We start from the raw sequence: 14,986 nt of genomic DNA, 5'->3' as shown, positions 1-14,986 counted from the left end.
TTTTTGATACATCTCGACTTAGGACATCCATACCGGGGCAACATAGAAAACAGATAATGGACTCCTCTTTAATGCATAAACATTCAACAACACATAATATTCTCATGAGAGATTGAGGACTAATGTCCAAACTGAAACTTCCACCATGATACATGGCTTTGGTTAGCGGCCCAATGTTCTTCTCTAACAATATGCATACTCAAACCATTTGATCATGATAAATCACCCTTACTTCAGACAAGACGAACATGCATAGCAACTCACATGATATTCAACAAGGGTATGATAGTTGATGGCGTGCCCAGAAACATGGTTACCGCTCAACAAGCAACTTATAAGAAATAAGATACATAAGCTACATATTCTTTACCACAATAGTTTTTAAGATATTTTCCCATGAGCTATATATTGCAAAGACAAGGAATGAAATTTTAAAGGTAGCACTCAAGCAATTTACTTTGGAATGGCAGAGAAATACCACATAGTAGGTAGGTATGGTGGACACAAATGGCATAGGTTTTGGCTCAAGGTTTTGGATGCACGAGAAGTATTCCCTCTCAGTACAAGGATTTGGATAGCAAGGTTGTTTGAAGCAAACACAAGTATGAACCGGTACAGCAAAACTTACATAAGAACATATTGCAAGCATTATAAGACTCTACACTGTCTTCCTTGTTGTTCAAACACTTTACCAGAAAATATCTAGACTTTTAGAGAGACCAATCATGCAAACCAAATTTCAACAAGCTCTACAGTAATTCTCCACTAATAGGTTCAAACTACATGATGCAAGAGCTTAAACATGATATATTTGAGAGCTCAAAACAATTGCCAAGTACCAAATTATTCAAGATAATATATCAATTACCACATGAAGCATTTTCTGTTTCCAACCAAATAGCAATAAATGCAGCAGCTTTTAACTTTTGCCATGAACATTAAAAGTAAAACTAAGAACACTAGTGTTCAATATGAAAAAGCGGAGTGTGTCTCTCTCACACATAAGCATGAATTTATTCAGAGAATGAAAATAACAAAACGAAAATAAAAGCACACAGACGCTCCAAGTAAAACACATAAGGTGTGAAGGAATAAAAATATAGTTTCACTAGAGGTGACCTGATAAGTTGTTGATGAAGAAGGGGATGCCCAAGGCATCCCCAAGCTTAGATGCTTGAGTCTTCTTAAATATGCAGGGATGAACCACGGGGGCATCCCCAAGCTTAGACTTTTCACTCTTCTTGATCATATTGTATCATCCTCCTCTCTTGATCCTTGAAAACTTCCTCCATACCAAACTCAAAACAAACTCATTAGAGGGTTAGTGCATAATCAAAAATTCACATATTCAGAGGTGACACAATCATTTCTAACACTTCTGGACCTTACCCAAAGCTACTGAAAGTTAATGGAACAAAAAAATCCATTCAACATAGCAAAAGAGGCAATGCGAAATAAAAGGCATAATCTGTCAAAACAGAACAGTCCGTAAAGATGAATTTTTTAGGGGCACTTAACTTGCTCAGATGAAAAAGCTCAACCTTAATGAAAGTTGCGTACATATCTAAGGATCACTCACGTAAATTGGCAGATTTTTCCTAAGTACTTGTCCATATCATGAGAATATTTACATCATATGAACAAATGTGTTCGTGAAAGTTCTTTTATCGCACTCAGTTGTTAACTGAATTACTTGAGGACAAGCAATAAGCTAAGCTTGGGGGACTTGATACGTCCAAAACGTATCTACTTTTCCGAACACTTTTGCTATTGTTTTGCCTCTAATTTGTGTATTTTGGATACAACTAACACGGACTAACGCTGTTTTCATCAGAATTGCTCTGGTGTCTCGTTTTTGTGCAGAAATTCAACTTTCAGGAAAATCCCCGGAATTTATGTCGAAGGTCTTATTTTTCCAGAAGATTTACGGAGCCAGAAGGGCAAGCCTGGTGGAGGCCCGAGGCCCCCACACACTAGGCCAGCGCGGCCCAGGAGGGGGGCGCGCCGCCCTAGCGTGTGGCCCCCTCGGCTGGCCTCCGACGCCCTCCTCTGGACTACTTAAGGGTTTCGATCTAAAAACGCGAGAGAAGAAGTCAAAATCGCCAAAAACCATCCAGTACGCCGCCACCGTCGCGAAACTCCGTCTCGGGACCAGAAACTCCGTTTTGGCACTCCGTCGGGACGGGGAATCGGAGGAGATCATCGCCATCATCACCACCGACGCCTCTCCATCGACCAGCAATGTTTCCCCCATCCATGTGTGAGTAATTCCCCCGCTGTAGGCTGAAGGGGATGGTAGGGATTGGATGAGATTGGTCATGTAATAGCATAAGATTGTTAGGGCATAGTGTCTAGTGTCCGTAATTGGTACTTTGATGATATTGTTGCAACTTGTTATGCTTAATGCTTGTCACTAGGGCCCGAGTGCCATGATCTCAGATCTGAACATGTTATTGTTTCATGATGATATGCATTGTTTTATGATCTTACCTGCAAGTTGTATACACATGTCGCTGTCCGGAACCCGAGGTCCCAAAGTGACAGAAATTGGGACAACCGGAGGGGAAGGCCGTGATGTGAGGATCACATGTGTTCACGGAGTGTTAATGCTTTGCTCCGGTACTCTATTAAAAGGAGGACCTTAATTTCCAGTAGATTCCCTAGAGGCCCGGCTGCCACCGGCTGGTAGGACAAAAGATGTTGTGCAAGTTTCTCATTGCAAGCACGTACGACTATATACGGAACACATGCCTATGGATTACTTAGTACTTGGACACCGCTTTATTACTATCTGCAAATGCCCTGCTTTGATTGTTACATGAGTTTCTCTCATCGATGCAACGCCCGTCATCCATCCCTGTGCCTACAGTATTTTAATCCTGCTATTTACTATAATCACTATTGCTGCCTTTGTTCCACTGCTGCTGATATTTCACTACTGCTACTGCTATAAACTGTTACTACTGATAAGCTCTTGCGAGCAAGTCTGTTTCCAGGTGCAGCTGAATTGGCAACTCCGTTGTTAAGGCTTTCAAGTATTCTTTGTCTCCCCTTGTGTCGAATCAATAAACTGGGTTTTACTTCCCGCGAAGACTGTTGCGATCCCCTATACTTGTGGGTCATCAAGACTATCATTATTATTCTCATCACCATAATCATCAAATGTAGGAGGCATATTGTAATCATAATAAACTTTATCCTCCATAGTAGGTGGCACCAAAATACCACTATCATTATAATCATCATAAATGGGAGGCAAAGTATCATCAAAGAAAATTTTCTCCTCCATGCTTGGGGGACTAAAAATATCATGCTCATCAAAACCAGCTTCCCCAAGCTTAGATTTTTCCATAGCATTAGCAATAATAGTGTTCAAAGAGTTCATGCTAATAACATTGCTACAACTATTTTCAAACAAAGTTTCATGGGTTTTTTAATTCTCTCTTCAAACACATCATGTCCTAATTCAATATAAAGTTCATAAAGATCTCTAATTTTGTTGTTGTTTTCCATTAAGCCTAACTAGTGAAATAAAAACAAGAAACAAAAAGATATAATTGCAGGATCTAAAGGAAATAGCTTCGAGCACTCACACACCGGCAACAGTGCTAGAAAATAGCTTAGTAGTCAGAGGATGTGAATACCTTTTACCTTACCTCCCCGGCAACGGCGCCAGAAAATAGCTTGATGTCTACGCACGCTTCTATTCTTGTAGACAGTGTTGGGCCTCCAAGAGCAGAGGTTTGTAGAACAGCAGCAAGTTTCCCTTAAGTGAATCACCCAAGGTTTATCGAACTCAGGGAGGTAGAGGTCAAAGATATCCCTCTCAAGTAACCCTGCAATTACGATACAAGAAGTCTCTTGTGTCCCCAACACACCTAATACACTTGTCAGATGTATAGGTGCACTAGTTCGGCGAAGAGATAGTGAAATACAAGTAATATGGATGATTGTAAGTTGTAATTGCAATCTGAAATAAAAATGGCAGCAAGCGAACATGTAACAGAACTTGTTAGAAACGGTGTTTTAATGCTTAGAAACAAGGCCTAGGGATCATACTTTCACTAGTGGACACTCTCAACAATGTTATCATAAAGGAATATAAATATAAGCACTTCACTATGCTATTCTGAATTACTCTCTGGCAGGATAACGAACACTAATTCACCATGTAGGACTGCAAAAGCAAACCTTAAAGATGTATTCCCAAGTACTAATAAACACCCCACGCTGTCACTGTGAGCATTCATAGGAGGTACTAACACATCACAATTTCATAGAGACATCCAACTCAAATCATAACCCAGTGAACAAGTATTCTGTGAAATATAGCCTAAGAGACCCACACGGTGCACACACTGTCACCTTTACACACGTGGGACAAGGAGTCTCCGGAGATCACATAAGTAAAATCCACTTGAATAGCATAACGGCATCTAGATTACAAAGCTCATCATATGGATCTCAATCATGTAAGGCAGCTCATGAGATCATTGTATTGAAGTACATGGGAGAGAGAGATGAACCACATAGCTACCGGTAGAGCCCTCAGCCTCGGGGGAGAACTACTCCCTCCTCATCATGGGAGACAGCAACGGCGATGAAGATGGCGGTGGTGTCGATGGAGATGACTCCGGGGGCAATTCCCCTTCCCGGCGGCGTGCCGGAACAGAGACTTCTGTCCCCCGAAATGGAGTTTCGCGATGGCGGCGGTGCCCCTGGAGTCTTCCTGGATTTTCGTCAATTGGTATTGGGTTTTTAGGTCACGAGGGGTTAAATAGGCGAAGAGGCGGAGTCGGAGGGGCCAGGGGGCCCCCTCCCCATAGGCTGGCGCGGACAGGGGGCCACCCGCGCCGCCTTATGGTGTGGGTCCCCTGCTGCCCTTCCTCGTCTCCCCTTCGGACTTCTGGAACCTTCCCGGGAAAATAAGGTGTTTGGCTTTTGTTTCGTCGAATTCTGAGAATATTGCTCGAACAGACTTTCTGGAACCAAAAACAACAGAAAATAGGAACTGGCACTTTGGCATCTTGTTAATAGGTTAGTTCCGGAAAATGCATAAAATCATTATAAAGTGTGAGCAAAATATGTAGGTATTGTCATAAAACTAGCATGGAACATCAGAAATTATAGATACGTTTGAGACGTATCAGTACTCCATCGGACTCTGCTTCATGAATCCATTTCGTAATCCATGTTTGATTACGCTGACTCCAGTCGAAACAACTCATGCCTTTATTGTCTTGTCTACAATCCAATAAATTTTATTACATAATGAAATAGATTAATTGAAGTGCAATTCATTGTTTCTATTACAGTGACCGAACTTACGTATGAACATCAGCAACAAGGCGTCTTGGTGATGGTGGGGGAATATCCTGATGCATACCAAACTGCCGCATGACACGCTCTGGGTTGTATGGCTCAACCATCCAAATAAAGAGTAGGTTGCATCGTGTGAACCACAACCGTATGTCTCGCAGCATATCTGGTGTTGGTTTGACGCATATGACTTTCAGCTGCCTTCGATCAGACTGCTTCACTCTGTGTTGCCGAGATATGGCCAACGCATACCTCTTGATTGCTTGGTCAGCCGAGTCCTTGTCTGGGAAAGTTTGCCCAACCTGCAGACTCGCCTCCCCTAGGCCTGGAACAGAGAGGAATTCATTGCTGATGGTCATTGTTTTTAAGACTCAGGGTCCATTGGTGCCGCAACCGCCCTCCGGGAAGGACCGACGCCTTCTTCGTCCGAGGAGGATTCAGACGAAGAAGAACGAGCGTCATCGTCCAACGCCTCTGGCAGTCCCTCCACACGCTCGCTAATGTCAACGAACGCGGACCAGTATCCTGGCTCGGCAGTAACCTGGGCGACCATCTGCTCCGATGGGCCGGTGCTATGGCCTGCAGTCAGTGCCTCATGCTCTGATTGGCCTATCATGCCTGCTGCTGTCAGGGCCAAATGCTCCGATTGAACGGTGCTCGGTCCTGTGACGATGGCCATCTCCTCTTCACCAGCGCCGGTACTACTTCCGGCACCATCATCACCTGATATAAACTGAAAATACACCATGGGCTCTCCGTACATAGCAGCACCAGGTGTGCTTACAAACCTCATGTACGTACCCCAATTTCTATCACTCTTTACCTCCCGCAAACCCCAACGGGCAGGTGTCCCATCATTCCCTCCTACGACGATGAGAGCCTCAACGGTCATCTTCTTCCCACGTATGTCGCGCCCAAACTGTGCTCGGATGCATCTTCTAACATCCAAAAAATCTCTATTGATCATATATGTCACTACAACTTTCATCGACTCGCAGCGCGACACATCGACACCAGAAAATTCATCGCGTACGACGTCTCCATAAAACACTAACACAGTTTCCATCGTACCTACCGCACAACCATATTTTTAAAATTATATTAGATTACAACACAACAATATTTAACATGTGATTAACATTTTTAAATAATCATAACACAACACCATATTTAATATTTTTAACAGCATTCCATAATAAGTACGGACGGATTTTAGTACCTCAACTTTAGCCCGTGCGCTCCACTTCTAATTATATCTTAAAATAGTTCCACCTTATTGCAATCAAAGCACTTCGTCCGAATATGCACCATCACTTAATCTAATTAGAAGTTGATCATTCCTACGTGATATATTTCTACGCACATAAAATCATAGTCTATATATTTTCGCATGTTGCATACATAAAACATAAATTCTAGTTCGCAAATTCAATTAGCTATGTACGTTCTAATTACATGTTGCATGTCCTAATATATTACTCAATAATGACTACAGTCGTTCTAATATTTTCATCCTACCTATGCATGCAAATTCTGCATGCAACTACAGAACATGCATTAATCAAACTAATTATAGTACACAACTAATTAGGTTCTAACTACATAAATAAAATAGATCATGCTTTCTTGTTTACATCCTTACCTTGATATCACAGATTGAGCAAACACTTGAGCAAACAATGAATCAGCTAAGAATTCTTGGGCAGCGAGCAGGAGACATCAACTACGTGAGCAAAAACTAAAGTGCATGAAGAGAAAGAGTATGCTGATAGTGAGAGTGCACGGACAGTGAGAGTGCAGATACTGAGCAGACAGTAAGAGCCTTATATAGAATTAGCTCACCTCGACAGAATCCACAATTAGCAAAAGTTAGACCACCGAAAGCATGCAATTTGCAACAGTTCAGCATCGAAAGCAGGAAAAAGCAGGTCAATTTGCAATAGTACACACAACATAAAAATAAGTGCTGCATCAAAGTGTGTGCAGCCAGATGCTGTCGGGCTGCCTGCGGAGAATCTCCCGCGCGCTCCCGCGCCAGACGGTCGGCCGGCCTGGTTTGCATGCAGTACCTGCCGCCAGGGAGAGTGGAGGCATGCTCCACGCATGCCTGCCGCCACCTGAACCGGCGGCATGGTCCGTGCCTGTCGACGGCGGCCGAACGGCGAGCGCTGGCGGTTAACGTGCCGCCATCTCGGGCGACGGCAAGATGCTGCCGCCACAGCCTCCGGCGGCAAGCTCCACGTGTCGCCTGGGGGCTCTGCCGCCACACCCAGGGTGGTCCTTTTTTGTCAATTTAATTCACAGGTGGTCCTTTTTGTCAATGAATTGGGGAGGGTGGTCCGTTTTGTCAAAATTTCCCTCGTTTCAAGTTATTATCAATGTTGCATCGCTATTGCACTCGTTCTTTTCAAATAACTGAAATAACACAGAAGTATACTCCATACATGATTAAAGAGAGCGTTTGCAGGACAGCAGGAGTGGTATTTCACCTTTAAGAAGAAGCGGAAGTAAACGAGAAATGGGAGCAAGTTCCAGTCTAACGAGGACTGCATATGAACCTATCAACGCTTTGTCCGAGGTCCATATACCATACTGATTGCGGTCTCTTCCTCTCTTTTTTCCCCCTTAAATCAAAGAATATTTCTGTAAACCCCATGGTACATTACACAATCACACATCTCCTGATTACAATCAACTCTAGCATGACCTGAATCATTCTACATCCACACCATGTACGTTCAGTATACAGAGAAAAGTCCGGAAGAAATAAGAATAACCCGAAAATTTTGATTTTACGGGAGGAGGAGAAGGCAACACCCGCAAACACCGAAATCGCCTGAATAGCAGAAACTCACAACAAAGATGTACAAGGTTGCAAGACAGTATGCACAGAACCTCAGTGTTGCTGCAAGAAAACCATACCACATATGAACAGGTTTCTTCCTAGGTTGCTTCAACTGAAAGTATCTCTAGCTCTGCCCACCAAAGCGGAGATAATCTCGGTGTTGCTGCCTCCGGTGAAATCCCTATCACTTCTCGCAGCTTAGTGGTGACCTCTCTCATGCTTGGTCTCTTCTTCACATCGCTTTGGATGCAATCCTGGATCAACTCGCAAATGATTTCTAGATCGTTCTCTTTGTGAGTCTTCAAGTTAGGATCAAGCAAACAAGATATACTCCGGTCATCCTTAATGCACTCCATAGCCTGTGATGAAACAAAAGTGACATGTATTGTTACTTCAAGATGCCATTTTTGTGGATTTTTACAAGTTTAGCTACTCAATGTCTTTGTCATCATTACCATGTTCACAAGAGAGCCCTCATGTTCACAATATGGAGGTTTTCCTGAGATGATTTCCAACATGAGTAGACCAAAACTGCACACATTCCCAGCTGGGTCAGCAGGTATTGGCTCATTGTGCTCAATGATTTCGTCATTTTTGAGCATCTTTTCTTTGGAAATTACTTCTTGCCAAACACTCGTGTCTGCTATCTGTGAAAATGATAGGTTTTAGGAGCAGAGCGTAATATGATTCATCATGCTTGATCTTATCTCAACTTGGTCAAATGAGCTCTAATACAAGTGACACATTTTGATGTGTGATGCAGATCAAAAACACAAATACTGGATAATAAATACTTCATACTGTTTAGTTGTGGGGTTGATAAAGCACAATTGTTATATGTTGTCTTATCATTTTAAAATGAATTACACATAAGGCACAATGTCCAGAAAAACAAGATTAGAATGATAAAGTTACAGTCGTATGTGAGATATACTTCTTTCTTTTCATATTACCAACCTTTGTATAGAAAGGAAATTATGTAATTTCCTTTGAAGATCTCAAGATATTCAAGAAAATAAAAATTATGTAATTTCCTTTGAAGATCTCAAGATATTCAAGAAAATAAAGTTGTGAAATTCGACACCATATTTGTACCTTTGCAGCTCCATCCTCGGATAATAATATGGCACTTGACTGTAGGTCAGGGTGTGCTATAGAAGGGTTGAGCTCATGCATGTGCTGGATGCAGTATGCTACTCCCATAATTACTCTCATCCTACCATTCCAATCAATAGGATCAAACCCCTCAACTGCAAAACAGAACATTTTATTTGACCGTAAAGACAAAACAGTAAGAATTATGACAGTAGAATAGTATTAAAAGCTCTTACCATGGAGATGCTCATAGAGTGTTCCATTGGGTGCATATTCTAGCACCATCATCCTCATGAAAGGCTCTTCCTCCTCGCAGTATCCAAGCAAATTGATGAAGTTCTTATGATTGATTCGTGAAAGCGAGTCTATCTATGTGTTCAAAAAATAAGTTAGAAGAAACATAATTGTTTTGGGTACACACTACAAAATATAGCAGCGGCGTTTGTTATTTTTCTAATAAGTAACATTGGATCACCTTTTTCCTGAATCTCCCCTCGGAATGCTTTGACCAATCTTTACTGGACGCGAGCACAGTCGATACAACTGCTATCTCGACTCCACTTGATAAGGTACCCTTGTAGACAGTGTAGTGTGGATAGCTTGCCACAATGTTACTGAAGTCCTCACAAGCACCTTCCAGCTCTGAGCGTTGCAACTTGGGTACTCCTGTGGTACATCAGGAGAGCAAAAATCACCACAAATGCTAAGAGGCAAATCAATCAGGTATTTGACAATTTCTTAGCAGGTGAGAGTTTATTTCAACATAAGGAACACAAATTGTTGGATGATGATGCAAAAATCCCTTTTAAGGAGGAAGGGGGTGCAATTACAAGTTAGTTTATTCAGATAGATTAGATAGTAAATAGAATATTGGGTTTACCTGTCACAAACGCCTTCTGGAGCTGGCCACTGAGTCCAGTCTTCCATGGACCTATTGTTGTCACTGACTTGTTGCGGCATAGCAAAAGCATGCATGCAATGATGATAAGCAACAGAGCAATTGATGGAATCAAAATTGCATATAACCATTTTATAGATCTTCCTTTTGACCCTGCTTCTGAAGGCGTATCAGAAGAACTGGGTGGACTAATTTGAGGATTCACAGCAGGTACAGGTGCTTTCATGGGGCTAAATGCTGAAAATGAGCCACTTCCAGTAGAAGGAACAGGAGCAACAGCTGGAATAGGAGCATTAGCAGGAGAAGGCGCAGCAAGATTGCTATCCTGAAGTAGTCTGCGCCTGCTAAGCTGTGCAGCTGGGTTTCGTGCGGCAAATTGTGTAGGAAGACGAGCTGGGAAAAGGAAAAGGCATGTTATGGAACTAGCTGATGTATTTAGGAAAAAAAATGAAATTGGATAGCCGTAGGTTAGATTACCGGAGAGATTGCTGGTGTCTTTTTTGTTTTCTTCTGTTGAAGAACCAGACTCAAACCTACAAAGGTCGACATCAAAAACTGCAATCATCAGCGATAAATCTTCTTTCAAAGTAAGTTATAAAAGAAGATCTGATAATAGCTGAATGAGAATAAATGAAAATCATGAGTTTCCTTACCCATTATCAGCTCTTTGATTCACATTACCCCTCCCATGATGATCATAGGTTTCAGAATCAATTTCCTGATCAAAGTTCCCATAGGAATTTTGGATCACAGGCCACTGAAATCTATTGTTCGAAAGCAATCTGTCGAAAAAGAGACAAAGTATCATGAGTCTATGATATTTCGCTTGTTCGTCAAAATTTTCACACAATTAATCAGTCAGACGACCTACAAATGCTTAAGTGATGGCATTTCTGCTATCTCCTGTGGAACTTCCCCAGTCAAGTTGTTGTTGCTTAAGTCCAGTATCTCCAACGTATCGAGACCACCAATTTCCTTAGGTATTACTCCACCAAACAAGTTGTTGGACAATACACTGCAAGTAGACACACCAAGGAACCAATAAATTGAAATGGTTGTAGCAAATGCTTTAGCTGTATGCAGAAGTAAAATTACAGTACATAAGTTCCCAAAAGCAGTTAATTAAGCAACAAGGGCTTGATTGACAGATGGATCAGCCTTTTATGTTACTGAGTAAAATCGACACAATGAATTCATAAGTTGTAATTTTGTTTCTCAGAGATAAGCTGATGTGTATTAATGCTACAAATGATGGAACTCAATAATCATCGACTGGTTAGATATGTACACTTCAAATGTCCTATGCCTCACTGATGGCCAGTTGACGTTCTTTTTAACAAATTGGTTCCGTCTAGATTCTAGAGTCTGGCATGAAATTTATTAGGGCAAGACAAAGCACCAACCGCCAAAGAATTACCTAACTTATTAAATCCCAACATAATGATATCCATGTGATGAATTTTCAATTCTTGTGAAAGCATGAATTAGAAACTGCATACTTACAGCGCTTGCAGATGACAAAGGCCTCCTAATTCTGGACCCAGGGTACCTCTTAATGAGAGATCTTTTAGGTTCCTGCAAAAATATAGTTCATGGTAAGTAGAATTCTTAAGATCATAAATCAAGCTACCATCCCATGAAAATATTGGAAGGACAACAGCAGTCACAAAATGCAATATCAGTCTTTATCTGGTGAAGTTATAGTACCCACAGGGATTCCCGTTCAAAAATATATAGTACCCACAGGGATTAAACATGAGCATACTATGCTAATCAGGTAATCTCTTATGTATGCAGAGTACAAGATTCAGTTAATGGTAATTCACTTGAGCAAACTTGCCAACAAACAACGAAGGTAGCTAATAGCCTCCATTTCGGACCTTCCATGCTAGTATTGTTTAGAGTCAACGGTCTCCCTTTATAAGTCAAAAATCCCCCGTCACACAATTGAAAATACCACCAGGAGAAGAAGAAGAAGCCAATCATAATAACCTAGCTTTAGCCACTTATTTATGTTGGTTGAATCAACAGGCAATTCTAGTAACCAATTAATGAGATTCCCGATTACGTAAAGCATTTTTTTCTGGGAAACTGTGAACAATGTTTATCCATGATAAATTAAGATATGCAATAGAAGTAAATTCCTTAAAATTCAGTTCAACAACGAAACCAGAGTTAGCCTTTATGTATAATACTATTTATTTTTCACTATACTACACAGATGAAGTACTAAAATGTTGTTAATTACTAGAATTACTTTTTTTATGATTGAGCATCTATCCTTATGTCCACCTTCTCTGAACTAGTGCAAAAAGTAGAGAAATGCTTGTGTCGGCAGTAACTCAATCGACTCATCGATGCATTCAGTACTCGAGAAAGTCAAACAACGATAAATGTGAAGGAGAAAACTAGGAATAAAAGGGACAGTTGCCGATGCAACATCTATTTAACAACGAATAAAAAGTAAAACTACTCCTCTAAGATACAGTCAAATGGAAGACCCGTTAAAACAGATGAACTAAATGCTCAGTTTTCTGATCGTGGAGCTGCTATACATTCAGGAGAAATAAAGAAAGGGAGAGAAAAAAAATAGGAAAACATCCAACTCACATCATCACAACCCTGCCATGGGTGCAGCGGACGCCGTTCCAACTGCAAGGATCATCATCCCGCGGGGTCCAATTTGCCATGGCGCCATACGGATCCTCGTACACCTTCGACTTGAACTTGAGCAGCGCTGAGCCTGCACAGCCAACACCAAAAGCTCCGATCAATCAATCAAGCAAGCAAGCAAGCAGGCACACGAGAACTCCACAAGCTGAACCACCAAACGCAAGCAAGCAAAGCTGTACCTTCAAGGTTGATCGCCGAGCAGCCAGTGACGACGCAATGGAGAGCCAGCAGTAGGAGCGCGCAGCAGCCGGCCAGCGCATCCATCTCCCGCATTCGCACAGGCGCGCGGCGGCTCACGTGATCCTCTTGGCGAGCCACTTGAGCGGCCTGGAATGCATGGTCAGGCTTGAGGGACGCCCATGGCGTCGCGCCTAGCTAGTAGTACCTTTGTTGGCACGGCTAGCAGAAGAAGATGCTCACACGAGATGCTCCTGCTCCTGCAAGCACCAAAGACAGCTCAGGAACGTGGGAGGAGCAGCAGAAGAAGCTTGCATCGCCGGGAAGCAAAGGAGCTGCTTTAGCTTTTTTTGCCTGGGGATTCGCGTCTCTCTGCCGATTTCGCTTACGCCGCACGCGATTCGGAGCCAGGAAACCGAGAAGAGCTTGCACGCCGCGTTAGAGCTGGGGAACGGAGGAGGTGGGGAGGACGAATGAGGGAGAAGGGAAACAGCGGTCGTCCGTTGTTGGAGGAACAAGTAGTAGTTGGAGAAATCAAAGAAGGACAGTGCAGCGAGAGAGAAGAATACACTACAATAGTGGAAGAAATTGTCTAAAGATTGCGTTTTCATGGGACAAAAAATGAAAAGCGGATGGGGAGACGGACGAATTCCACGGCCATCTGTGAGACAATTCCACGCTGGGATACCAGGTTGTGATTAAAGAATCGGATAGGGGAGGTTGCTGTCGAGGGCCAGGACAAGAGCTCCGTCCGCGCGCAGCCCACGCGAGCGAGCCTCGTCGTCGCCGGCGACGGATTCGACACCTCGCATTATTATTATAAACAAAAACCCAATCCCAGCACATTACAGAAAAAAAATGCTTTCGTGCTCATCATCACATATGTCAATAAAACACGGCCCCAGCCCCATTGACAATTCATAATCACTTCATTCACCCAACCAATTGCAATAATCAGGGCAATCCCCAGCGACGCCAAATGCGACTGCAACAGAAAATGTCTCCTTCTCTTCACCGGAAAGGGAATAAACGCTCGTGCTTATCGCTAAACCAGGTCGAGAATCTCCAGGGTTAACAGAACGACGTACGTACGGCGTGCTTGAAGAAAGAAAGAAAATTTCAGGGGAAGCCATTTGGGAGGGAAAATGCGGTGCATACCCGTTGTCGGCGTTCGCGGGTCGGAGGTAGGCTTCTCTCCCCTGCCGGGGAGATGCCGCGCGCGGATCGGAGGTGGGGGCGGTGACGGTGGTGGCCGGCGGCGAGCTTGCCCGCGGGAGGATGGAGGAGGGTACGTGCGGTGGGCCCGCGCCGGGACAGGTGGGACGCGCAAAGGATGGAATGCGGAAAAAAAGTTTAGTCGCAATGATTTTTCCCGATTTTGTTGATGCCAGAGCCTATTAGCTGTCCGCCCTACCCGTATCCTTGTTTTTTCTCTTCTTTTTCTTTCTTATTTCTTCTTCTACAGATACAGATTTATTATTTGAATCCCTGTGAGCTGTTGGGAAGGTTAGCGTCTCCCACGTTGTGTCGCGTTGCCTCATGTCGTGCGCGCCATCCACCACCCTGCCGCTGCGATCTTCCGGCGGATTTGATGTCGTCAAACGGCCCAAGCGTAGAATTATTTCCCACAAGATTCTAATTTATAAGAAAATAATTCTCATGAAAGCTCTTTAAACCATAGGATTTGGATGGTCATAAATCTAGGATCCTATGTTTTGTCTCAGCTTCATAGTAGAAAATAACACAAGCAAACCATCATTACAATTCTTTACTACTATATGTCTATATGTATTTTATTAATCTGTTATTTTATTTCATGTGAACCATAACATCACAAGCAAAATTCATGTGTTTGAAAGGATCTTGAATGTTTTTTTAGCAAGGAACGGTCGCCTGCCCTACTCCCAAGCCACCTTTTCTACCGTGTCAGACGATTCGGCCTCCGCCTACATTCCATTTCGAGATCTCACAACATTGCT

General features: G+C 42.8%; 1 protein-coding gene across 2 annotated transcripts; it reads right to left on the bottom strand.

The window, feature by feature from the left end:
- Positions 1-7,915: 7,915 nt before the first annotated feature.
- LOC127343310 (protein MALE DISCOVERER 2) lies at positions 7,916-14,345 on the bottom strand. 2 transcript variants are annotated; one of them, XM_051369426.2, is made up of 13 exons: positions 14,166-14,345; positions 13,010-13,267; positions 12,768-12,900; positions 11,661-11,732; positions 11,029-11,172; positions 10,811-10,939; positions 10,635-10,690; positions 10,140-10,550; positions 9,735-9,925; positions 9,496-9,628; positions 9,260-9,414; positions 8,620-8,811; positions 7,916-8,523 (listed from the first exon to the last, which is right to left on the bottom strand). In XM_051369426.2, exons 2-13 carry the CDS (start codon positions 13,101-13,103, stop codon positions 8,263-8,265), a joined length of 1,971 nt encoding a protein of 656 aa, XP_051225386.1. In that variant the 5' UTR covers positions 13,104-13,267; positions 14,166-14,345; the 3' UTR covers positions 7,916-8,262. The 2 variants fall into 2 exon arrangements, with proteins under 2 accessions (XP_051225386.1, XP_071684421.1); XM_071828320.1 differs by lacking the exon at positions 14,166-14,345 and adding an exon at positions 13,362-13,683.
- Between the last annotated feature and the right edge of the window lie 641 nt (positions 14,346-14,986).

This window comes from Lolium perenne, chromosome 3 (genome assembly GCF_019359855.2).
Source record: "Lolium perenne isolate Kyuss_39 chromosome 3, Kyuss_2.0, whole genome shotgun sequence".
In the NCBI taxonomy this organism is placed as follows: Eukaryota; Viridiplantae; Streptophyta; class Magnoliopsida; order Poales; family Poaceae; genus Lolium; species Lolium perenne.
Note: the sequence above shows the minus strand (reverse complement) of the source record. Positions and strands in the feature narration are given on the sequence as shown.

Bases quoted from the DNA above. Each gene is read 5' to 3' on its own strand.
- LOC127343310 (XM_051369426.2), bottom strand. From the start codon at position 13,103: ATGCGGGAGATGGATGCGCTGGCCGGCTGCTGCGCGCTCCTACTGCTG. The intron at 9,926-10,139 runs GTAAACCCAATA...GATGTACCACAG, and splicing joins CCAGAAGGCGTTTGTGACAG to GAGTACCCAAGTTGCAACGC. The intron at 8,812-9,259 runs GTACAAATATGG...TCATTTTCACAG, and splicing joins CCGAGGATGGAGCTGCAAAG to ATAGCAGACACGAGTGTTTG.